Source organism: Aedes aegypti, chromosome 2 (assembly GCF_002204515.2).
Source record: "Aedes aegypti strain LVP_AGWG chromosome 2, AaegL5.0 Primary Assembly, whole genome shotgun sequence".
Lineage (NCBI taxonomy): Eukaryota > Metazoa > Arthropoda > Insecta > Diptera > Culicidae > Aedes > Aedes aegypti.
In genome coordinates this window covers 375,282,360-375,308,925 of record NC_035108.1, presented here as the reverse complement: position 1 = coordinate 375,308,925, position 26,566 = coordinate 375,282,360, and the positions used below count along the sequence as shown (strand labels likewise).

The 26,566-nt window shown below is 37.6% G+C and overlaps 1 protein-coding gene across 2 annotated transcripts; it reads right to left on the bottom strand.

Moving 5' to 3' along the window:
- Nucleotides 1-3,789: 3,789 nt before the first annotated feature.
- On the bottom strand, nt 3,790-22,888 carry LOC5572449 (putative ankyrin repeat protein RF_0381). 2 transcript variants are annotated; one of them, XM_021846760.1, is made up of 6 exons: nt 22,382-22,888; nt 5,887-6,163; nt 5,404-5,825; nt 4,883-5,121; nt 4,668-4,820; nt 3,790-4,605 (listed from the first exon to the last, which is right to left on the bottom strand). In XM_021846760.1, exons 2-6 carry the CDS (start codon nt 6,147-6,149, stop codon nt 4,288-4,290), a joined length of 1,395 nt encoding a protein of 464 aa, XP_021702452.1. In that variant the 5' UTR covers nt 6,150-6,163; nt 22,382-22,888; the 3' UTR covers nt 3,790-4,287. The 2 variants fall into 2 exon arrangements, with proteins under 2 accessions (XP_021702452.1, XP_001660394.2); XM_001660344.2 differs by lacking the exon at nt 22,382-22,888 and adding an exon at nt 8,305-8,628.
- Between the last annotated feature and the right edge of the window lie 3,678 nt (nt 22,889-26,566).

The window sequence follows — 26,566 nt, the reverse complement described above, 5'->3', positions numbered from 1 at the left end:
TCGACTGTGATAATAAGAAATTTGGGGTGAGTCTAAATGGGTGCAAAAGTCGCAATACACCGTGAACTAGATCATGTTTATGCGTAAACATTATGGTAGTTCATGTTGTATTTTTGACAGTTCACGTTTTCCAGAACTCTTTTTTGAGCGTGCGCTAATTCACGCCTCTCACGCCGAGGGCCTGGGATCGAATTCCATCCCCGAGATAGTCACTTATGACGTAAAGGTTATAGAGATGACTTGCTTTGGAAGGGAAGTAAAGATGAATTGCGGTCGTTTAAGTTTCATTCAAAAGTGAGATCGATTACAGAAGAAAAAAAAACATTCAGAAAGGGGATGTAAATCATTTGTAATACAATAAATATCGAATCCTACTCCAAAAACTGAGTCAGATTTTCAACCGGTAATATAAAAAGACAACCTTGTATTGCACATGATGTATTTAAAAAATATTGAAATTACCTTGAGATTCTTGTATTTCGATGGAATACGTTGACGAGCAATCGATAAGATACATCGACTGGCTTTCAATGGAACTCCAGAATATCGGTCTAGAACTCCGCTACCGCTAGGGGCCCGTCGATTTTCAGGCATTATATTGGTTTTGACATGTATGATGCTAGAACAAAAAAAATATATTAGGAAATAGCAATTCAGTTATCACACAGTGCTTTACCTTTCCACAAATGTATTAGAATATTTTTGCATGAATGTGTTTGAACCACATATCGAGGGAAACAATAAATGACGGTAACGGTTGCCACCACGGCATAAAAGTAACAAGGCAGGCTCTTTACTGATGTAAATATCAAGTTTGATTGTAAACATGTGACGTCATTCCTATCGTACCATGTACCTTCCGGACCACTAGATTATTTGTTTTTGCAAATTAGTTCAAGGTGGATAGGAATGACGTCGTCAAGTAGCTGTCAGCTTTCGGAATAACTTCTTCTTTCTGGCATTACGTCCCCACTGGGACAGAGCCTGCTTCTCAGCTTAGTGTTCTTATGAGCACTTCCACAGTTATTAACTGAGAGCTTATTATGCCAATGACCATTTTTGCATGTGTATATCGTGTGGCAGGTACGAAGATACTCTATGCCCTGGGAAGTCGAGAAAATTTCCAACCCAAAAAGATCCTCGACCGGTGGGATTCGAACCTACGACGCTCAGCTTGGTCTTGTTGAATAGCTGCGCGTTTACCGCTACGGCTATCTGAGCCCCGATCAAGCTTTCGGAATATATCACCTTCTTAATATAGTACACCGTGGTTTGCCACGAGATGAATAGAGATGTAATCAAACAATGCAAACTGTTTGAACTTGAACACAGCTCTCGTGAGCACAAGCTTTGAACAGAACGCGTTCAAATGCATATCTGAACTCTAATCAGTGCTAAGTGCGAGTGTGCAGAAAACCCTCTACTTTGAGGGTCCTATTGATAGCGAAATTTATGCTTTTAAAATGTACTGATGTTGTATCAAAACTGCCGTTATACGCACAATTGTTCCATGTTCCAAAATATACAATTGAGAAAAACGCGTTTAATGATTATAACACATTCATGCCCCGTATTGAACAGAAATGTGATAAATTTAAATAAAATCGTTGCAATAGTATAGAGATTAGCATGTTCATTCAAATCAAAAATTTATATTATGGGAAAAAAGTAAAATCTTCTACGAAATTCAAAGTGAACCTGTTGTGCCCGCGGGGTTTTTGGTGAATTTTCTAAGCATAACAGTCCCACTGATAGTAGTGACCAATTATAAACTGTACCGATTGTAGAGGATGTATATCCTCAAGCCAATGTTGACATGTGGCAAACGGAGCCACATGAGGGGAAGTGAAGAAATACGATTCCATTGTTTGGTAAGAAAAGCAAAGTTTTATATATGTGAAATAATGAAGAAATGCATGAGTTAGTAAAAGGAAGAATGGATGAGTAAATTAGAGAGTTTATAAAATTTTGTAAAAGTGATAAATTTCTATATAGACTCTTCCAGCTGCAGAGTTGACAGAAACTCATCTGCGATTCCAAAGTTATCCTGCGTAGTGAATATTCAACTCAGAATTCACGACACAAATGTTTACACGATCTTATCTTTGTTTGGACTTGGTTTGCAAAATCATGATATTTCACACATCGCAAATTCAGTTTTAGATCCACCATCATATTCACCACTTGCACCGAGAAACCAGTTATCCAGAATAACCCAGTATGTTACCGGGGCATCCAAAACCTCATGAACTATTCTTCTTCAGACTTGATTTGCGAAAATTCATGAAGTTTGATATGTCGCAATAGAGCTATTAGAACCGCCAAAATTATGGCCTTTTTCCCTGGGGAATAGGTTATCCAGAATAACCTCGCATGTTATCAAGTCATCCAAAAACGTTTGAATCATCCTTCTTTAGCCTTGATTTGTGAATTTATGAAGTGTGATGTCACCAACTAGGTTTCAGACCCGCCAATTCACTGGCCTTTTTCTCCAGGGAGCCGGATATGCGGAACAATCCGGCATGTAGTAAAGCCATTCAAATTCGATTGAACCCGCTTGAGACTTTGTTTGCAAAATCATGATGGTTGATATGTCGCTAGCTAGGTTTCAGATTCACCGATATAATAACCACGGAACCGGTATTCGGAACAACCCAGCATGTGGCCAAGTCATCTAAAATGCGTGAGCTATCCTTATTTAGACTTGGTTTACTAAATAATAAAGTTTGATTTGGATGGTCTCGAAATTAAGTGGTTACTTATTCTTTCAGTGAGGTTACCTGAGGATTCCCGTGAAAATTCAACAATGGGATAAATTAACTAGGTTTGCTTTTCATTGAGCTTCCGAACAAAGCAGCACAAAGTCAGTAAGAAGTCAGAATGCACGAAAAGTAACTTGGTATAATTATCCCAGTCAAAATTTTGGTTGGTTTAATTTTTCCTATACTTACATCATTCTACATGGAATAATTCACTCCTATAAAATGCATGGAAAGGCTATACACATACCAAATTGGAGGCTAATTTACGCACTTCGCACGACTTTTTCAGACTTTCCGTGATCAGCAATACGATGCTACAACATTTCGGGGAGTTGCCACCGTTCTCGAACACATGTGACCTTTGGATTCAGAATCCAATACATTACCGCTAAACCACCAAGTGATAAATGTTACCGGAGCGTTTATTAGCCAATATGAATGCATGTTTCCTATACAGCGATACTTGCTTTGTCATTCTTATGTCGTTTTCGTTTTAAGGAACTGGGTCAGTGATCAACACATAAAAAAGCATCGTCAAGCAAATTGTAGTTCAATCGAACTTGAATCGGGTTGGGGTTGAAACTGTGATTCAGAACGGGTTTCGCCAGTTCCAACCTAGGTTCAAAAACAAATTCGACATAAGTAGCCAATCGACAAAAATATCAAGCTTGAATGACAAGTTTTGGTTAAGTTACTGCGATTCCATTCCATTGTATGCTGGATTGATTTGCGATCTGTCAGTTTAAACAACTTGGCATAATCTTAGATTATTCTATTTACGACATGGTTTGCTGTCAAAAAAGATTGTCGATCGATAATGAATCCTAGTGAAAAATTATAAATATACAATTTATGTTAACATTAATTCGTTTTGTTTTGGGATATTATGCGATTATTTTTTTAGATGTACGAATATGTGATTTTTACCGCACATTGTTATACGATACGTGGTTCACTGTGATGCGAATAACGGCAGTAAATAAGTACCAAAAAGTTATTTTCGGATCATTCAATGAAAACCAATGAATATTCAAAGAATACGATTTTATTCCAATATACCAAATAATTTAACTTAGTTGATCACGAATCGGTTACAAAGTCTAAAGTTCACTGTGTGGGTTTTCATAAGAATAACATTGACCATACGTCCGATAAAGACGATATGACGAACAGCCCCATAATGGCTGCTTCACTACCTGTAATCTTTTCACGGTTGACAAACGTGGAACATTTTCACCAGGAAGAAGGACCACGGTCCATGCTGAGTGCGAGATCCACATGTCTGAAAAGTGGCAGTATTGTCGATTGTTTTCAGTGTCAAATCCTAACCTATCAAATGTCTATCATGATTATTTTTCTTCAATTTTCGTTTCACTTTCACAATTCAAAGTTTAAGGAATACATTCGTTCTCGTAAGGCAAGTCTTTCGGGGTTCATCTTCTGCAAATGTTAGCTTAAATATGTTTTATCAAATAATTTGTACCACGTTATACACTGTCATCGGGGTGGCGTAGGGCGAGCCACTTCAAAAGCTATGCTCGTACAGCAGATAGCTCTGCAGTTCCTTCGGGATGAACAGGGATGGTACAAATTCAGGCAGGTTGCGGCCAAACAGCCTTCGGAAGTGAGCTCGCAGGCGGGACTTGAGAGGCATCGGGATGGTAGCTCGCTCCAGCAGAAGCATTCGCTGATCGTCGTTCAGCTGCTGGTTGCGACGTATCATGCAGGGATCGAATTCCTCGGCCGCTTCCAATATTATCCGGAATGAGTCCGATTTAGGGTCCATGTTGGTCAGGCAGTTGAGCAATCCTTCGGGGTCACGAAACTGGGTCTTTAGGATGACCTGTGAATAAATGGAAGGATGTGATGACGTATGTTTTAGGGGATTTCGTCGTAAGATCTTACTCTTGCTCCGTATTTCATTAACAACCGAAGTTCTTCGGGTTTCACATCTTCATTGCTAGCAATCAGCTCGGCAAGCGGTGGTCTTAGTACGGCATTAGTTGCGACATCTCCCACAACGCGAATATTTGGGTCGGCACCATATGATAAGAGCATCTATGGAAAATTCATCAGAAATGTTAAACTTACGTTATATGGCGATGAGTTTAGTATGATACCTTCATGATTTCAACTCTGTGCGGTATATTGTCAGCGCAGGCCACATGCAGAGGAGATCCTATGATAGGACTGCAACGGTTTACATTGGCGCCGTTTTCCAACAGTATCCGTACCAATGTGGGATCGCCACGTAAAACTGCGAGATCCAGAGGACTGGGTCTATCTGGTTCCGGAAGTGGAGCAGGGATATCGACCCGAGCTCCTTGCTTGATTAGCAAGTTAACCAAAGAGGCATTTCCTGCAGAATAGAAGAAATTTCCTTTCGTTAAAAGTGTTTGGTCGTCGACAGTCTAGGGTCGAGTGCCATAGGACTAAAGCAAGTGAGTGAAAAAGTAAATGAATTGAAATAGTCTGTGAATTTGAAAGTTGGTTGAAGTCAGAAAAGTCGTTCAACAGAAACGTACCACCAAAAAGATTAAGCCCTAACAACGCACACAGACAAAAAACAATACATTTACAATAGAGCAGAAAACTATTAGATTTAAGAAAGCATTTTCAAAATATCTACTAGAATAATTACCTGAGAGAACAGCATAATGCAACACAGTACGATAGTCGTTTCTGGCGTCGGTCATGGCGTTTACATTTGCGCCGTACTGAAGCAACAGAAGCACGGCATCAATGTTACCATTTGTACGAACAGCTCTCATCAGTGGTGTGATTCCAGATCGGTCCCGTGCTTCAGTATTTGCCCCAAAGCGAAGCAACAACTCCAAGCTTTCAATATCCGTGGCCAAGTTTATTTCCGAACCAAAGAAGTAACGCTTATTTGGGTCAGCTCCTCTTTCCAGCAGAAGCCGCGCTACGTCGTAGTGGCGGTTACGCAAGGCCAGTCGGAGCGGTTCATCGCAAAGAGTAGTCCTTGGATAGGGATCACTGGTAGGTTCACGGTAGTCTACTTTGCAACCTCCATTCAGGAGTATCTTGGCCAAATCGTAAAAACTGCAAGATAAAGAAAACGATCATAAATCTGGCAAATGATTTCAAGCCATAACTACTTTACCCATGTTCCGCGGCTAGATGCAGAGCACTGTACCCGACCTCATCGATGGCATTGATATCGGCGTTTCTGACCAGCAGTAGATTCACGGCCGGCTCGTTGTTTTGCCACACGGCATAGTGCAGCGGACGCAAGCCCTGAGTGACCTGTTCGTTGACTTTGGCTCCGCAGGCCAGCAGGATGCGGAGTTCATCCATCGGAACCATCCGGATGATGGCATCGGCAAGTGCCCTCTGCAGAGGGTTGGCCGCGCATTCGGCCGGCATTGGGATAACGCGTCCTGGGGAGGAAAGAGATTTCACAAAGATTAGTAAGAATATTTAGTTGTGTTAAGATAATCGAGTTCCCTCGATTTTAGTTGTGGTAAGATTATCGAGTTCCCTCGATTTTAGTCGATGTTTTTTTTAATTCCTTCATAAGTACCGTCGATGGGGGTGACAATGGGTCTAGGGGGTGAGATTGGGTCAAAACGGAAAATTATGATTTATGTAATATATCAGCTAATAATGCTGATATCGCTAAAAATAATTATTCATATGTTGGGGAACATATTATTACACATAATTCATCACAATATACATTTTTAGAATTAGTAATTTTTGTTTACTATATCAATAAACTTGTATGTTGAAACTAGATAAAATTTACAGCATTAAATTTCTCCTGTGCAAAGTATAACGCATTTACTTTAACCTCTATCGTTGTATTAGTAGAAGGTTGAAACACTTTTCATTACACTTCACAAGTATTTTCCGGAATCTAATTCATTTTTCCACAAAAATTTTATTTTTTTCGATACGGTGTCTAAAACATTGAAAATGGGGGTGAGATTGGGTCAAGCAAGAACGATAGTAAATTAAATTGCAAGACCACTTTTTTAACATTTTACGGTGCCGGGTGTTCTCATTCCTCATTAAGATGTGTTTATTCTTTCTAAATACAGCATCTCTGAAACATCAAACAAGTCTACTTGAGGATTCCGTGCATCGAATAACAATGCAACGAATTTTGACAACTTCTCAAACCAGCAACTGTGTTTCGTGCGCAGCAACATCGTAAAATGTTATCAATTGTTTTTTTTTTAATAAATTTAATTATTTATTAGTGTTTTCATATTACAGAAACATCTCACGAAAGTACGAATGAGTTGGATCGCTTAAACACCGGTACTATGAAGTCAAAATCTGCCTGAAATATATTGATCGAGGAATGTCGCACCGAAATATAACTATTTGCGAGGGTTTAAAATAATCAGTACACCTCTGGGAAAACTGAAAAGGTTTAATGGCAATGGGGATGAGATTTTGAAGATAATTTGAGGGAAACAAACAAGAAAATTTATGTAAACTTGACGATAAATGTTGGGTCTCATATATTTTCTCATAGCTTTTCAATTTTCTGGTATAATCGTTCTTTTAAGTGGGTTTATCATACTTGTGAAATATCATAGATATCTTTTCGTCTTGTTTGCATCGTATGTCATCAATATTTTTCAGCAGTGAATGGTTTTGCAATCATATTCTCAAAAATAAGTTATTTCAATTATAGTGACCCAATGTCACCCCCTCTATGGGGTGAGATTGGTTCATTTTTCATTCACTTGTAGTGCCACTGTGAATAAATATTTTTCAATATTTTTTTGAACAGTTGTTAATGTACCATCAAAGTACATACACACCAAATTTGAAGTTTATTGGAGCGAAATTGCGATAGTTATTCAATAAACAAATCGTACATATGCCTTTTTGACCCATTGTCACCCCCAACGACGGTACCCTACCAATCATTACATTCATATTTCATTTCTAGGTGTTCTGTGTTAGAAAATACTATCATCCTAGTTTGGTAAAACTAAATAAAGCATTTATTAACACCGATTTTTTTTCCAAAAATAAAAAATGTTTCACAAAGCCGTTTGTGAATCATGATAACTTGAAATTGAATCAAGATTATTTTTCTTATCTTCTTTTCTTTGGCTGCCATGCGTTTCCAAGCAACTAGTGCACCATGCGTCTCCATGGGTATTGATGGCTAATTATTCAAATTTGATGGCTTCTTGTAAGCTCGAGATTAGTAGAACGCTAAATCCATTCAATAACGAATCCTATGATGCGTAAAAAGTCGCAAAACATAAACACAATCCCAAATCCACACGACGCCGCTCGCATTAATCTCAGCAGCGATTATATTTTTGTACGATTCGACGATTCTCTCTGGCGTCGCTCGTTTGTACTGAAAACGAAAGTCCCCCCAGACAGAATTGCACGAAATGCCGTCAGTTGGACGAAATTGTTGCAGGGCATTATCTAACACCCTTCCTTCTCCTCGGTTACGTATAGATTGCGGTAGTGTAAGAATTTTCACTTTGATGATCGCGATTCTTCTATTTCAGGAGGAAAATGCGATATATTTTTCACTGACCTCTTTCGTCCATCATGAAGGCCGCTTGTTCCTCAGCGAAACGTAAGGTAAAGATGTGATCGTGAGAAAGGAAACAGAACACACTTAATCCGGCTTCTGGCACACGAGCAGATGCAAAACAGCTGAAGATCTTGCCAGCGAACGTCCCGGTCAAACACGTGCACCGTTTTGTGACCAAACAAAGGATTTCTGCGCCTTATTGCGTTCTAAGATGAAAATCGTTGCACTTTGTAACTGGACGCAGACGATGGGGTAGATTCGGTCTTTTGTTGGATGTATAGAAATCAAGCAAATTTGCATGCACCCTCCCAGAAGGAGCATACGCCAACTGCTCGGTGGGAGTACGCGAAAAAAGTCGTGATTATCGTGAGCGCGTCACTGATGATAGACTATACCGTGCAAAGGGGTGTCTTGGTTCATTCATTCCAGTGAAAGAATTAGAACCAAAGGATTTGTTTTGATTTCGTATTGTTCAACAAAAGAGTTGGAAGGGAGTTTCATTAATTTTTGCGCCATTGTGTTTCTTGCAACACAAGCGAGTTTTCTTATTACCACTTCAGTCGTCGCGCTGTTGTATTTTGTACAACACCTCTGAAAAAAAAACTCGCTTTTTGTTCACAACAGCAATCGCGCTGGTTCTATCGGTAGCAAACCGCGCGACGACTGGAAGGTTAAGATTGCCTCCATTTCCCTATGATATTTGTAAAATAATTGCGTTCTTCTTGCAGGCTAAATGTCGGTTTGCTACTGACAAGAAAAGGAATCGCCTATCTCGATGCGTGGAAAATTTCTCCCAAGAAATGGTCAAGAAAATCACTTTTTTCTGATCGCAGTACGCAGTTGAGAAGAAATGTCACTTCAAAGGGGGCTCTCTGTAGGAAATTTCTTGACCCTTTCAGTGAAGGAATTTCTTTACTTTTCTTGAGCGAAACAGCATACTTAGCTTAAAGCCTGATTCGCTGCTGACAAGTAATTTCTCGGCCTATCTTGATGCATGGGAAATTTCTGCAAGGAATCGATCAAGAATGCGCTTTTTTCTGATCGCAGTACGCAGTTGAAAAGAACTGTCACTTCAAATGGAAGTCGCTGTAGAAAATTTCTGCAAGGAATCGGCGAGAAATTTCTTTAGCAATTTCTTTTCAGTAGCAAATTAGGCTTAACCGAAAAACAAACTTTTGCTAAATATCTTACTAGTAATCAATCAATGACAAGAAACCTCAACGGATCTTGCAAGGATACTGCCAAAACTATTTTTCTGAAATTCCTCAGAAGTCTACAAATGATCTTTCCAACAAAGTTACAAGATATTTCAAAATAAATCTATTCAGGAAGAATCCACGATGCATTTGTTAAAAAATCTCTCAAAGGGTCTTTCTAAATGTTCCTCCATTTTTTTGATTTCTCCGACATTTATGCCAGCAATTAACTTATTTTGGATATCGACTCATGAAACCATACTAAAATCAAAATTTCGTGGATATTGTAGGGAATAGATGTAATAGTGTATGAAGGGAATAGAATTTGTGTTTTTGTATGAGGAAAGAATATACAAATGTGTAGATAATAGATGCATGAAGATGTTTTGAGTAAATAAAACAGTGTAATAAGTAAACTGAGAACTTGTCAGAAATTATTCAGTAGGTATAAAGGGTAACCATTTACATTACTGAGTATTTGTTAACCAGAGTGTAAACAAAAAAGGGCTTTTGGATTCGTGAGGATTCAAATGCGCACGAGGCCCGTAAAGAGTTTGAAAGCGCCAAAAAAAACCCTACACAAATCAAGCATAATTGTTCAAAATGGCGTATCTAACACTCAGAAGCATAAGACAAGAATGCGATGCAATATATTGTGGTCGGATTGACAGTTCGAACTGTGCTTGATGCGTCGGATTGACAGTTTGTTTTTCACATGCGTCACGTCATATACACCAGTATTCTTTTGCACATACACCGTTTTGTAAATTCCCATAAAAATTTAATAAAGTAAGTAAATCAGTTTCTAAGTTAAACTACAACGAATATTGGTTTCCGAATGTTTCCAATTTCAACTAGACTAACAGAAGCACTGGACGGAGCCGTGAGTGACAATAGTAGATGGAGAACTGTTCTTGTGAGAAATTTGATGAGAAATATTGTCTATAACCGAATACTGATGATGTTCCACATCAGTTTGCCGACCCGTGAGAATCTGAATCTCTCGATTTCCAACATGTTTAGTGATTCAGAAACAGTATGACGTATCTGCTGATTAAAACTGTATGTTTTGGTTCTGCATATAGGTCGTTTACTATGAGCAACTGTCAACGTTTTTCCTGCTAGCACATACACCGTCTAGCAGGAAAAACGTTGACAGTTGAGTAGCTTTGCAAACTTAGGGTATATGTAGCCAAATGAAAAACACACAGAAAAGTGTACATATGACAGAATTGAAATTAATTTTGTAAAATCAAAAAATGGCACATATTGAGAATATATTGCAGATTCAATATGTAGATTATGCGTTTGTCGAGCCCATGTAAAGCAAATCTCGATTAGTTTATTTTTGAATATACGTCGCATTGAATAATTATGCTTGAAATCAGTTTTGAAACGGTTTTGCACGAGACCAGGCGCAACGAGTGAGAAGTAGGTGCGTGTTATTGTTCCAGGAGTTTGAAGATATCCAAATTCACGACAGTTACTGTGATGCTCTTCTCAAACAGCTTTTCAGAGCTTTTCTGTTCCATGACTTGATATTTCCATAAATCGATCCATAAAATACTCTATCGAAAAATTCTGTCAACAATAATACTGAATGTGACCAAAAATATAGCAAAAACCAATCGTACATACAAAAGGTAGTAGTAATCAAATGCTGTTCCCCCATACGAAATGCCCATGTTTGGGGATCTGTGTCTCAGCTGCTGGTAGTCCGAATTCCGTGAAATTTCGATGGCGAACTACAAATAACCTGAAATTACATCTGTAATGAAACATTTATATTTCAGTCATTTTTCTAAAAGTTTCAGAGGGTTGTTCTACTACAAGTGTTCTAGAGGTTCTTTCTGTTTTCCATTTGGAATTATTTCAGACTTTTCTTTCATCAAATTTATCGGAAATTTTCACTAGGTTTCCAGAAAATTATCTTCCATGAGCCTAAGGAAACAACCACAGCAGGTAATTTAAATCCAATAGGAGGGGCCCAGATAGCCGTAGCGGTAAACGCGCAGCTATTCAGCAAGACCAAGCTGAGGGTCGTGGGTTCAAATCCCACCGGTCGAGGATCTTTTCGGGTTGGAAATTTTCTCAACTATGCAAAAAAGGTCATTGGCATAGTAAGCTCTCAGTTAATAACTGTAAGTGCTAATAAGAACACTAAGCTGAGAAGCAGACTCTGCCCCAGTGGGGACGTAACACCAGAAAGAAGAAGAAGAAGAAGGAAAAGAAGAAGTAGGAGTTCCTCTTTAGTCAGCTTTTGAATTTGAGTTTTTTTTAGGTGGAGATTCGTGTTCCTTTTTGGATTCCTTCAAAATGAGCATAACCTATAAACATTCTAGGCGAATTCCTAGAAAAATCTGAAGCAGTCTCTCAGTTTTGCAGGGAATTATTCAACTCATCATATCCAAGTAGTCTTACTGAAATTCCTGCAGCATTTTCTCCGGTTCTTAACGTTTACAACTGCAATTTATCGAAAAGTTTCTCATAAGATTTTTTCCTAAAGTTCGCCTCAGGAATGCTTAAAAAGATTCTCAAGAGATTCATATATACCGTAATATGGGGTGTTAAGGACCCGTGGGGTTTTAAGGGATTGAACTTCTCCATCAACTTTGACAAGTTACAAAAACGTCGAAAGTCGATATATCAGTCATCTGAAATGCTTGATTTGTTCAGAGGAATGTGAGCTGCATTATATGATACAGGATGACTTTTAATATATAGTATTGTCGAGTCAAGATATTGAAAACTTTTCAAAACATTTTTATAATAATTTAATAGGCTAAATACATTTAACTACAAACAATATTATGAAACAATATTAAGAAAAATATGTGAGTAACTTAGGAGATAAGCATATTTAATTGAGATCATAACCCAGACAAAAACTTTTAAAAAATTTATTTAGATCTCGACTTTTAATATTTTTATGGAAAAAGTCTCTTTTTGAAAATAAGTGGGGTGTTTGGGGATTATCTTTTCTACTTTTTCCAAGTAACTAAACTCATTCAATTTATGCCGTAATGTATTCCAACATACTTTTGGTTTGTTCAGTGAAGTGAAACTGCATTGTAAAAGTTAAGGGGTCCATTTTGTTTGTTACTGAATATCATCAAAAATGTCTAGTCTCGATTTTTTCTAGTCTAGTATTTTTTCGACCATGCCACTGAGTGTTGCATGCAATGCTGGGAATGGTAATAGTAGTAGGCTTGAACCTCGAGAAATTCACGTAGCTCTTCCCAGTACAGTAGTTCAAAAACTTGAATCTCATCAAGTAGCCTATATTGGGTGCAGAAATTTTCTAAATCACTAGTGTCATTGAATGCTCTAAATGCGGGAAATAGTACATTTTTTTACAGTAATTTTGGGTTGCCCTTAGCAACGAGTGTTTTGCTATTTCCAAGACTTTTTGCTTTTAGCAGCAATTGATCACTGTCCTCGTTGACTGTGATTTGCTTTGCTTGGCTACAGTAGAGTAAATTTAAAGATTTTTCCCAACCCTGGTTGCATGCAAATACGTTGTTTAGTTTACAGGGAAAATTGGCCATTTCGCCTAATAAAATAAAAGCTTTTTCAAATTAGCCTTATATTATAGATTATTTACCAAGTTGCTCTGCATAACTTTCGTAAGCTGTAAATATATACGTTATGATCCTGTTACATATAAGTGTAAAAATCATTTCAAAACAATTTTACAATGTATTGATAGTTCCCGAATAGGATTGATAACTATGAAAGATTTAGAAGTTAAAATAAAACGGTTTGCGTTTGCAGGAGTTCCAAGTATTATCTGATTAAGGTTCAACATAATCTATGAAATTGAATAAAATCATCAAAGTTATGTTTTGTTGTTGGCAAAATATGATTTTATTTATGAAAGTTACTTAACACCCCATTCTGCATTTCCGTCAAAAATCACACATTTTCATGATTATCTCAGGAATCTGTCATAGGATCCTCAAGATTGTATTTGGCTTTTGACATACACGACGAGAGCATGGTAGGGCTGTCCTTTGTTAAATTATTGACATACTAATAGTTGCTTGAACTTCGAGTTGAATTTTTTTTTTCTTCCCTTAACACCCCATTTTACGGTAGGTTTAAAAATGTATTTTGTATGATTAACACCAAGGTTCAAATAGTTCTTCCCGAAAACTATCCAGAATATTTTTTTCAGATTTTTTTTTATATATATTTTTAAACGACAAAAAAAATAATTTTCACCTACGCTTCATGGCATTCTCTTAAATGACTAACGCAGCTAATCTCACTGCCACGAAGCCCAAAGAGATTTTTCTAATTGTCATTGGATTTTCTACAGGATTTTCTCTAAAAAAGTTTGTTATATTTTTATCAGGTTCGTACTAAAAAGAATCAATAGGAAATTCCTAAAACACAGATGAAACTCCTTGATTTTTTCTTAAAAAGTAACTTCAGAAACTATTGTAAGAAAAACTAAAGTAAATCTAGAAGAAGCTTGAGATTTTGTTAGCACTTCCTTATAAAAAAAAAAACATATGTAAATAAAAGTACAATTCACATTTTGACGAGGTTTCTTAAATCCTGAATCAATCTCTGAGGAAATTCTATAGATCTAGGAGAGTTTTCCGGATTACTGGAGTAATTGCTGGTGTTGAGTCTGAAATGACCCAAGAACTCTTGAAGGTGTTAGAGGTCCTCCTGGATGAAATTTTAGATAAATGCTTGGGTGCATTTCATTAAGAATCTCCTGAGGAACTCCTCAGGGAGGGGATTCGAGGAAAGATTAAACTTAGAAGAAATATCAAAGGTGTGAAACAAATCTGCTGAAGATATCTTAACTAAGAAGTTGAATTGAAATTATCTATAATTGATTCCTGTAAAAATAGGCAATATGTCTGAAACAATCCATAGATGCAATCTGGATACAATTCGTGAAGAAATTCACAAGAAAGTATCTAAAAATTTGATGTTTGCAGATCTTATCAATAGCTCGCTGCTATTGATTAGTTCTTACAAATGCTAAATATGATATCTATGAGTAAATTTTAGATATTTTATCTCTTATATTAATCAAGTGGAAATAATTTTTAGATATCCAAATAAAAATTTGCTATGACACTATTACTATTATTATTATTAATTGCTCTATTATAGCTTTTGAGAAGTTGAAATTTCATTGTACAGTCGCTCTCGAATAATGTTTCGAATAAAAATGTAAGTTAGTTTTTCTAAGCAAATAATTTATTAATTAAGAAATTCTTGTGCTCAGCGAAACACAATTGTAATATCACATCATTTCAGCTGCACAGTCCCATCGCAAATATGGTGTGCTATTACATATTTTAAACGTATAAAATATGCTGAAAATTGGACTCTAGGAATCGATAGGAACGGTTTGAAAAGTTAACAAAAAAGATGCAAGCGAGAGACGCGTCCGATACCTCATCCGACATTTCACCAAACAGAGGAAGTGAGTTCAATTTAATACAAGTTTCATATTTCTACTCGAAACGGATTTCTAGGCAGTTTTTTCGATCGATTCCAATTACGCTTTGAGAGGAATAATGTTGTAAAATGGACGTGACCACTTACGTCCAAATCTTGATACGTAGCCAACAATTACGTCGGCCGATAATAATTTATTTTTGCTGGTTATAGCAACCTCGTTTGATTTCAATTTAAGTCACAATTAGACAATTCTCCAAACTATGAATATATTTATCAAACCGTGAAAGATTAAAATGCTGCATAGTAATTATAGGCCCTGCACCTCATATACAACGAGATCTTAGAAACGGAGAGAGGAGAATGTCTGGCCAAAGCCTATAATCTTATAAACCTAAACATACATGGAGAAACGGTAACAAGAACGAATGTTTGCTCCGTTAGTTAGATTACTCCATTCCTTTTACAGCATTTCGTGACCATATGATCACTGCATTTGTTTGTGTTAAATTTAACGCAAAAAAAAACATAAATAGGTTTCTTCATCCCACACACTTAACCATCACAGTCTGTGTTGTTTCTAGTATTTAATGAGTCTATATTTAAGTTACCGGTACAACGGCTCACACACAGTTGCACATATAAAGCGTTTGATCTACCAGCGGCTATTCCTTTGTTGGCAAACAAATTCGACATTTGTGAGACGTCGACGCGATCACTCTAATCCCGTCATCATACCAACAAAAAGTTCGTAAAACAGTCAGTTTTTGAACCAGTTACGTTACAAAGACATTCTATCTATACAGCAAGCCCAGTCTAAAGCAACATCAAAGTACTTCGACAGCCCAAATAGACAGCCTGTCGACGGCAAATCCTATCTACCAAGCCCGTCAGCAAGAGCATTAACATGTTTCCGTTTCGTTGGCAATCTCGCCAACGGCCAATAAGTTTGCTGCCAACTTTTCCTAATTTATAGAACTGTGTATTACCTGCGAGAAGAAACGACCGGTGCGCAATTAGCAATCAACGTCTTTTCTCTACCACACTTAACTATATGTAAGAAGGGGCAACCGCACGGACTGGGAAATTACGTTTTGCGAATAGTCATAAATTTTTCCAATGCATTCATTCTTTGTGCAGATATAATCCCGGGAATCACCATTAGTTGTGACATTTTCGCATTGTAATGGGGACCAAGTTTGTAAATATTGTTGCTTCATAGAACGGGGTCACGTGGTTGTGCTGATGAAGGCGGCGTATGCTGAAATCAACGTCGCATTGCGATGTCTCAATATTGACCGCAACGGAGTAAGTAATTACGCGCGAAACGCAATATGTCCAAACGGGTCTTGGTTTGGGTGTTCGTGCGAGACTTCGCGTTCCAAGAGAGAGGCTTTATTGTTTTTGTTATTGGTCTGATCTACACGCGCAAGCCGACAGTCGCACCTCAAGAGAAAGCAATCGCGCATTTACGGCATACACATTAAAGGTCAATAACTAGACGGAACGGAGCTAAAATTAGACACCTCTAATCCCGGACAAATTGGAATTGAGACGAAATTAGATGGTGCGAAGAAAAGCGAACGAGCTTGATGGATGCTTGTGAAGTACCATGCGCTTCCATTCGCTACGAAGCGATCGAGACGAAACAATGATCGTGGTGCATAAAATGGGAAAAAATGTGACCACGTGGTATTGAACTAAGTCGTTTGACTCGCGTCACTTTTAGATATGTACGTAGAGTATAAGATTCTCTACTAAACCTAAGGTGAAACATCTCGGAATCCAAAGATGGCCGCCACAATGGCCGACTTGTGCTCCTACTCAAGTTTTTAAAGGCACTAATCTGGAGAAATAGTAGTAGATGCTTCCTACGCGAGATTTGTGCCTTTGAAGTTTTAGTGCAATCTTGGAAGTTGATTCCAAACTGTTTCACCCTAAATCAATAAAGTATTCCTAGTTTTTGTTAAATCATGCCATTTTATTAGCAAAAACATGTATACACCTTCTTCTTCTTCTTCTTCTTCTTGGTATTCCGTCCTCACTGGGACAGAGCCTGCTTCTCAGCTCTTTGTTCTTATGAGCACTTTTACAGTTATTCACTGAGAGCTTTCTTAGCTAAAGAATACACCTATGTATACCCACCATTATTGAAAAAAGTGTAGGTACATACTAAAGCCATCTTAATTGGGTTTATTCTACGACTGGCGTGAGGTGACAATTGTCGGTGTCGTATAGCGAGGTGACAATTGTCGACTCGAGTGAAGTGACTAGCCGTGTAAATCAAATGGAGAGTCATGATAAATGGTAACTTTGAACGGGATTGAATGTAAGATATATATATAGTCATCTTAACAAAGTTTGACTGGACTTTGATGATGATAATTGGATTTCGGCTTTCAGTCACGAATTAAGCGTTGATTATTTTAAATCATTGCCAACGTTTCGATCCAGTTGTTGGGATCTTTTTCAGGGCCTGTTGTTTATTGTGTAAATTAAAAAAGGTAGTGTCGTGTTACATGGATTTGTGTTTTTTCTACTCACTCGATATGAATCAACTTGTCGTTTATTCGTGTAGCGCACACGGTGTTTGTCTCGATTGGGTATCGCACGGGTCTTACTGTAGGGTCATAATAGCTATTAGGATTTAGTTTTGTATTATAATTGGGTTGGACTACCTTACTTCATCACCAGCACCCTATATCACCCTAAATTTACTCTAAATTGAGTGTTAAACCTCTTTATTTTCAAGATATTTGCACTACAAGTACTATTCTATTTAGAGGACGCTGATTGTTTGGGCTTCTGTCCTATTTTTAGGACGCTGGGGGGATACGGGTTAAGTCGAATATGAACAATTTGTAATATTAGACATCTCTGGTATTATTTTTGAAATTATTTTTTACATAGGTAAAAAAGATGCTGTACTCAGTTAATCAAGTAGATTAAAAAAATGCATTTTTAAACAGCTATCGCGTTTAGTATGATAAGGGTTAAACTGCAACGATCGATTTATCTTAATCGATTTTCTTTTCAGATAGCTACTCGGCCGGGTGACTGTTTACAACTGCTTTTTCCGATTCATTAAAAAGCACTCATCGCCGTATTATATTCTGCATTGCAAAATGTGACGGAAATCGTTTGATTTTTATGTACTAACCTAAAGAGAAAATCCATCACTGCAGACACGCCTGTATGATACTAAACGCGGGAACTCGTTATATAATAAGCCAATTGATGTGGTTTTTATATTAGATCGAATGCTTTTTTTAATATTTATTAGCGAAATGGACACCCCCTTATTCTCTGAGAATAAGCATCCTTCATCAAAATTCCATACCAGTTTTCCCATGAACAAAACCGATGTTCAACTTTGGTTTATACCTTGCAACTTGTGTTGAATCGCGAACACGCTTCATCTCCAATCCAAACCAGTAGTGTGCAAACATGTGCACTTCGATTCAAACATCGATTCAATCTTTGGTGCAAATATTAGCACGAAGCAGACAGACCGAAAACAGTTGGAATCCACGCGGATAAATTTCTACGATCATATATGGAATTTCTTGGTACATATCGCAAGACCCTTCAGGCTTGAATACATGCTTCACTTAAGCAGATAAAACAAGACTAATATTTTAAGTAACATTAAGCGCTAGCTTTATAAAAAAAAACACACGATACAGTTAAATATCATACAACAAGACAGAATAAATAGAAACTGATAAGCGTGAATTTTAACTGTTTTATGCCTGTCTGTTTTATGCACGAGAAAAAAAATCTGTGGCGAAGATTACTATTTTAGCTGACTACGCCCATTCTTGAAACTACCATGGAATTTCAGACCAATTTACTAGGTTTACGGTACATACCGCAACACTACTTGTATATTTGACAGAAGTAATTTACAACAATCTGATTTCGACTACAGATATGGTAAAATCAAGCGCATATCTGGTCTGCTGAAAATTGCCGGTGCGAGCGCTTAAGTTAACCCCCCAAAATGATAGTTTCTACCGCACATTTTTTTTTCGTGTGCTATCGTTCTCAATCTCGGAAGCAACCGAGGATTTGTATCGAAATTGGACCGTGGTTGCAACCAAGGAACAAATGAATTAGCGATCGAACCGATGTTCACCTCACACATGTTTGGGCTTAGGTTCAGGTTGAAGTGTTTCGGTTTGAACACCAAAACAAAGTACAAGGAGAGTTTTGAAGTTTTTAGTGAAATACAAGTTTACTTTTTGCCTCAATTGTCCTTGAAAATTTGATCTAATTTTCTCAGCTTCAAAATAGCATGCAACAAGATTTTAATCTTTGAACAAAGAAATAAACCCAAAGAAGTTTTTTCCCTCATACAAATTAGAATGATTGATTGTCATTAAAACTATTGTAAGAATGTTGTATAATAATATTGTCTCGATACCTTTATACCAGCCTTGTTTTCATCCCTATGTTCAATCTACTTTTTCTCACATTTGATATGATTTAAATCATTATGAATGAATGTAGCACGTCGTACTAATAAACTTTCGTTATCTTCCGCCTTCCAAAAACTTCGGGAACCTTCCACGGTTTATGTTGCTGAGCTGGTAGTAATCAACTTTGCTCTGGGGATGATCTCTATAATGCCCGAATACCAATACTTCATCGATGATCGATGGAAGCTGTTAAGCATGCATCTGACTTTCTAAACAATAAAGATAGCAGATGTACTGGTCGAAAGATCATACAACATTAAAGGGTGTACGGAATCAAATTGCACAACTTTTAAATGGCTGTAACATGTTACCCGTTGGGTATTTTCTATTGAAATTTTAGTTGTAATTTGTTCAGTGTGTATTTGTTTACGGTGTGTAAGTTTCACTAGCAAATGTGCAATCATTATGAAGATGGAGTCGAAAGAACAGCAAAGAGCTAGGAATGGAATATTCTACGGTGTCTCGTGTTTTAAATTAGTACCACGAACGTTTGACAATCGATCGGAAAGAAAAAAAAATGGCAAAAAAATAATCTCCGTATAGTGTTAAGGATCACAAACGGGTAGTTCAAGCTTTCAAGAGGAATCCCAATAGTTCAGTACGAGATGTGGCAAAGAAACTGAACCTATCCAATGCTTTCGTGCAAGATGCGATAAAACGTGAAGAACTACATATGTACCCGAGCAACACACTTGTTATAATTGTGTATTATCAACTGATATATGACTAGTTTTGGTCATATATCAGTTGAAAATACACAATTATAACATGTGTGTTGCTAGGGGTACGTACAAAGTCCAAAAGGCGCCTAATCGCGATGAACGGCAGAATACGGTAGGTTAAACACGTGCACGAAAGCTCTACACCAAAATGTTGACGAAACCACATTGCCTCGTTATGGATTTTGAGACGAATATAAAAGCAGACTTCCGGCAGCTTTCGGGGCTCCAGTTTTTCACTGCTTATCATAACTTCGATAACTTCCCTGAGGACATTAAAAAGCAGAAGATGTCAAAGTTTACCAAAAAAAAAATATGATTCAGCAAGCAATTTGCTCGTGTGGAAAGCGGAGCACCCCATTTGTGACAACTGGGACGGTCAATGGGCAGGTGTACCTAAAGGAATGCCTCCAAAAGCGTCTACTTCTTCTTCTGAGGTCACACGATGGTTCTACGATTTTCTGGCTGGGTTTGGTTTTGAAGTGGTTCAAGGCTAAGTAGGTCGATTTTGTGTCGAAGCATCTCATTTATGTGTCGCAATTTGATTCTGTACACCCTTTACCTATGTATGGGTCCCCTTACATTACATACTTAATTTATGATAATGAGAAGACGGACTCTCTCGAAAAAGTGGACTCTGAGGAAAGGGACATTTCCTTCGCTTGTATTCTTTTCTCCAGTTTTTTCGTGTATTGTCTCTTTTGTGTTGGATTGAGGGTCCTGGCCATCCGGCAGACGAATACCGGTCAAAAATCGAGCAACACCAATATACCTTCCGAATGAGGTATAAAGTACCCTGAACATAATCCTAACCATTTCCCATGTCTTCCCTTTTAAAATAGTTACCACTAACCTCGAGTTGTCACCTGTACCCAGGCTCCATTCTGTACTAATTTTGGTAATGAAAAGGTCAATACATTTTAAATAATACAAAAATGAATTTCGGCTCCGTAAAGCGTTAAAAGCAATTGAGCCTCAATTAAACATTCGAGTTAAAAAAATTCACTACATCGTGAATAATAAGTTGTCAGGAGAGTAATGTATAATCTCAATGTTAACACCAAATAATTTAGACCAGCTTCTGGCACAAAGTTCGACAATATTCAGATTTGAAAAATACTTCAATCGAAAACAAATTGAGATTTCAAATTCCAAACATAAACCGATTCCCACTAGCAAACATCTCGTAATGAACCTCACTAATACGCTTACCAGATTTAGTCAACTACTCAACCCGTATTCCTATACATTCATCCTTAACTGTGCAAAGCTGAACAAGTCATTGAACTTGTAATTTGATACTGTTTTTGTTTATGTCGTTTTCGTTGTTGTGGTGTAGCATGTGAGGGCCTTTCTAAGCCTAGTGGTAAAGCTGCGGCTACAAAGCAAAGCCATGCTGAAAGTGTCTGGGCTCGATTACCGGTTGGTCCATCTTTTCGTAATAAAAATTCCCTTGACTTCTTTGGGCATAAAGTATTATCGTGCCTGCCATACGATATACGATTTCGAACATGGCAACTTTGGCAAAGGAAGCTCTCAGTTAATAAGTGTGGAAGTGCTCAAAAGGAAAACTAAAATGAGAAGCAGGCTCTGTCCTAGTGGGGACGTAATGCCAAGAAGAAGACGGTGTGGCATTACACTGGATTTCCTAACAACACATTTAGTACAATGTAATATGGTTTTAAAAAACAAATTTGATTACAGCTTTGAAATGGATCGTTGGACAAAAACTATCTTCATACAAAGTTGTTTTATTACTTTTACTCAATAGATAGTTGGCTTCATCAAGTACAACATCAACACTACGTCGAGTGTATGTAAAACACGATGTAAATTGATACTTTCATTTTGTAGCAGCCAACTATGGAGCTGGTCCACGAAAACGGCAATATTTTACCAATTTTAATTGTGATTTCAAAAGCCCAAAAGCGGGTTTCTTTATAATAATCATCGAGAAAAATGCCTTATGTTCAAATTTTATTAGCTCAAATCTTGATTCAGGCTCAAGTGGATATAAATATTTTATTTTTATTTTTTCACAAGTTACTAATTGAAGATTAGATAATGCTCAAAATTATCACTCACTGCTCGACACATAAGAAGTCTCTATAAGAATCAAAGCCTTTCAAATAGTTTCATTGTATGCTTTAAGAAAATGTCGTTTAAAATATTTCATGAATAAATAAATCCTTAATTTAAATGTTTTATTTAAATTATGAAAATATGCGTTATATGCGTTAGATGTTCAACTTACAGAATCCTTTCCACCGGCGACTTGTTGTATGCAGTTTTATATTCTTCGTTTATATCAAAGCTTATCCACAAACTTTCGTTTTCAGTAGCACAGCTAGATTAAACTTATCAAACACAAAAAAAATCACATAAAAATCACTTCTCTAAATGCACGCTTGCTGCAAGGTTTAGAACAAAGAGTCCCACACTTTCAGAAAATGCTATTCCGCAGTGCAAATATCTTCAGCTTCAGCACTTCTTCCACTTCTCGTTAATTCCGCTGTGAAATTCAGTTCACCCGTAAATGTCTTTCTCTGTATCACTGGTCCAATGGGTGGATAATTGAATAGTTCCAACTTAAGTAGTTTGCTACTTCAACTGCTTTCCTCTTCGGAGGATCGACGTTGACTGAGAGTTCAAGCGCCCTGGGATCGGATCCTTGGGTCAACCCGCACCCGGTTTGTTCACATTGGCAGTGCAAAGACGGAGAATCCCTTCCCCAGTGCCAATCGGTATCGAGCAGTGCCATAAAGAGCAAAAAGTAAAATATACGTAAATTAATAAGCAACAGCTCGTCGAGCGCTCTAGCCAATGTAAGGCTGATACAAATATTAATTTTCTTTTATGTCCGAGATCACTTGGAAGGTACGAGGGGGGGGATAAAAATAAATAAGGAACAAAAAAATAAAAATGAAAAAAAAGTTATTTTTTCAAATTTTTATTTTTAACGGTAGTTGTTAAACTTTTTTCAATTGTCATCTGCATCATTATTTTACCTGTTTTTCGTTTTAAAAATTAAAAAAAACCTAACTGATGTCTTAAAAATGATGAATCTTTTTTTTTCTCCCCCTCAAAATTTTCGGATTTTTGAAGGGGGGGGTGACATAAAAGAAAATTAATATTTGTATCAGCCTAAATAAAAACAAAAAACATTCGCACGAGCAGACAGAGCCAAAGGAAATCCCCTCGGGGGACGCTATTTTCCGCATTTTCCGTTACAACTGCGACGCTATACTCTCGATTACTGGTATTGACGTGCTTCCTTTCTTGTCTCTCCCGAGCGTCGCGTTCGCGTCGCCCATCTCCGTAACACGCTTAGTAGTTTGCGTCGCGTCGCAAATTTTCACGGAACTGCGACCTGATGGTTTGGATGTAAGTATATGTCTGCTTTGGATGAAAAGCTGCCAGACACTAATACATTTTCCTTGGAAAAATGCATCACTGGTTCGTAGTTTATATTCTCATTTGAAAATAACGGCGAAAGCCAAATTCGGGATACTTGCTTTCTGCTGTTTTGGGTATTCGTCATTGTCACTTTAGACTTAGAGGAAAACAATATGACAATGTGCCAAAAATAATACATTATCACACGTATTTCCCTTTTAATGGATTTTTTTTTCTTTCAGTAAACATCAGAAGTAGCACCTGATGAAAATACATGATGAATAATAACAATAAGTCACGTGTCCCGCCGAAAAATGTTGGTCAACACGAAAAGGAACTGAGGTCAGTTCTATAGGGTGTTTTATTTACTTTTACACGATCGGGATCCCAATATGCGTCGTCAAAGTTGGTTGAGACGAAAACGAATGAAAACAAGAGTGCTGTTCGCAATTTTCTTGGGAGTTATCTACTTACCTAGCTGCTATTTGGATTTTGTCGATTTCATGCGCTATTTGAATAGCGCCCAAACCGTTGATTTTAGTGATATAGTTTGTTCGGAGAAGGTTCTTGGTATATTAAAGCGCATCTTTTGATGCTAAAAGTTTAATGATCAATCCAGCTAGCAGTGAGATAAAAAAATATTTTTTGCGATTCCGTTGCAAACCAATCAAGTTTTCATTGATGAGATGCACTACATAATGGCCTGCTTTTCTTACCAAAAAAAAAACAATGCTAAAAAGTGCTACTTTTCAGCACTGTTTTCGATGCTGAAAAGTAGCACTTTTCGATACTGTTTGGAAGGCGTCAGCCAAATATCCCAGTCTATTCTGCCAGATGCTAATGATTTTATGTGATGTGTGATCCAAATAAAAGACTGGTGATGTTGTTGAATCTATGCGAGATACCTAACTTCGGAAGTGGTGCATTCGATTCGCATCCGGATGCGCTCTAATACGCCCTACTTCCGAAACAGGGTATCTTACATGAATACCGAGAAAAATCCATTTTAGCCGAACTGCATTTTCAGACCGATCTGGCAATACTTGTTTGGGAACGGATCGTCCAGCATTCTTAGTGGTGGCAGCAGAACCCGCGACTGTACGGATCTGTTCTATCCCCCAATAGGTAATATGGGTCTGTATGATGTGAACCTAAGACGAGACTCGCGAAGACGGTCTTGTTTTTCTGTGATTGCTGAGTTTTTTTCTTATTCCACTATGTGTTTATACTAGAGACGTTCCGATATTTTGCTTTCGATATTCGATATTTTGGTATCGATATTTCTCATTCAATATATCGGTGATATCGATATTTGTTTCCGATATATCGCCCAGATAGCCGTAGCGGTAAATGCGCAGCTATTCAGCAAGATCAAGCTGAGGGTCGTGGGTTCGAATCCCACCGGTCGAGGATCTTTTCGGGTTGGAAATTTTCTCGACTTCCCAGGGCATAGAGTATCTTCGTACCTGCCACACGATATACACATGCAAAAATGGTCATTGGCATAGTAAGCTCTCAGTTAATAACTGTGGAAGTGCTCATAAGAACACTAAGCTGAGATGCAGGCTCTGTCCCAGTGGGGACGTAATGCCGAAAAGAAGAAGAATATCGTAAACTAATATTCAGTTAACAATTGCAAGGTTTTATCGAAATACAGTTCATTTTTAAATATTTGAGAGTTCACATTCCAATAGTTATATAATGTATCATAAAGAGGCTGTCCATAACTCACGCGGTCAGTTTTTGGATTTTCAGACACCCTGTCGTGGTCTTTTATCCACACACATTTTTACGATCCGTGGTTTTTGGTCAAAACTCTCCTCTTCGGTTAAAGACCACGTGGTTTATGGACGGTTCTAAAGAAGATATTCAAGTCCGTATCGAACAAGATGCAGGAGGCCGTCTTTAGCCTAGTGATAACGTCCGTGGCTACAAAGTAAAGTAATGCTGAAGGTGTCTGAGTTCGATTCCTGGTCGGTCCAAGATCCGGTCCAAAAATCCTTCAATTTCCTGGGCGTGTAGTATATCCTAGTAGGTGCCACACGATATATGAATGTGAAAAACATTACAACTTTAGCAAAAAAAGATCTCAGCTAACAACTATGGGAGTGCTCATTACACACTAAGCTAAAAAGGCACTGTTCAAGTGGGGAGGTAATATCGAGAAGAAGAAGAAGTAAATCAATATACTGGTAATATTGGGTGTTCAAAAATTATTTGCAAAGCGTAGGAAACTAAGCGATATATGAATTTGGCACTCTTCAAGTATATCATATGATATTCCGATATATCGATATTTTGATTCAGTATATCGGTGGTATCGATACTTTGATTCGATAATCGTATCGAATAAAATATCGATACTTTGCAATAACGGAACGTCCCTAGTTTATACTAATTATGCGCATGCTGTTCAAAACCTCACATGAAGCTCTCAACAAAAAATGATTGAGTTTGCATCACATCGAATCATAAATAGCCGTTTGAGTGAAATTTTACGCCAGCAAACGTAGCAGACATTAGAAATAATGAATCTTCTGCTTATCTGCAACTTTGGAAAAAACTGCTCCGCCGACTAAGGTTTTTAATAACAGTTTACTTTGAACACAATACTTTTCACTTTTTCAGCCATAAAAACGGTGGGCTGCGTTTGACGTTTCGTGAGAAGGGAATCTGGGCTGCATATGACGTTGATATTTTTCCTCTTCGCTAGTCTCTCTCAGATGTGAACGAGAAAATTTGTGACGTTCGTAGATATTACTAAGTCGCAGCCTACGCGATTGAAAAATACTGAAATGATATGTGTAGGGATGAACGCCCACGTGGTTTGTGTTGAAATGTTTGTTTGTGCTTTTGGAAATGATCCAGCTTAAACGGATTTTTTCATAATAGCAAAAAATGTTGCATGCAACTCGTTGCAAAACTCAATTTTTTCAACACTCGTTGTATTTATCCAACTCGACGAGCCTCGTTGGATAAATGTACAACTCGTGCTGAAAAAATCATCATTTTGCAACTTGTTGCATAAATAACTATTTTTATA

What these genes read in the sequence shown, in the direction of transcription:
- LOC5572449 (XM_001660344.2), bottom strand. An exon ending in CATCTAGCCGCGGAACATGG is followed by an intron (nt 5,826 to 5,886) that starts GTAAAGTAGTTA and finishes TTTATCTTGCAG; the next exon opens with TTTTTACGATTTGGCCAAGA. An exon ending in TAATGAAATACGGAGCAAGA is followed by an intron (nt 4,606 to 4,667) that starts GTAAGATCTTAC and finishes ATTTATTCACAG; the next exon opens with GTCATCCTAAAGACCCAGTT.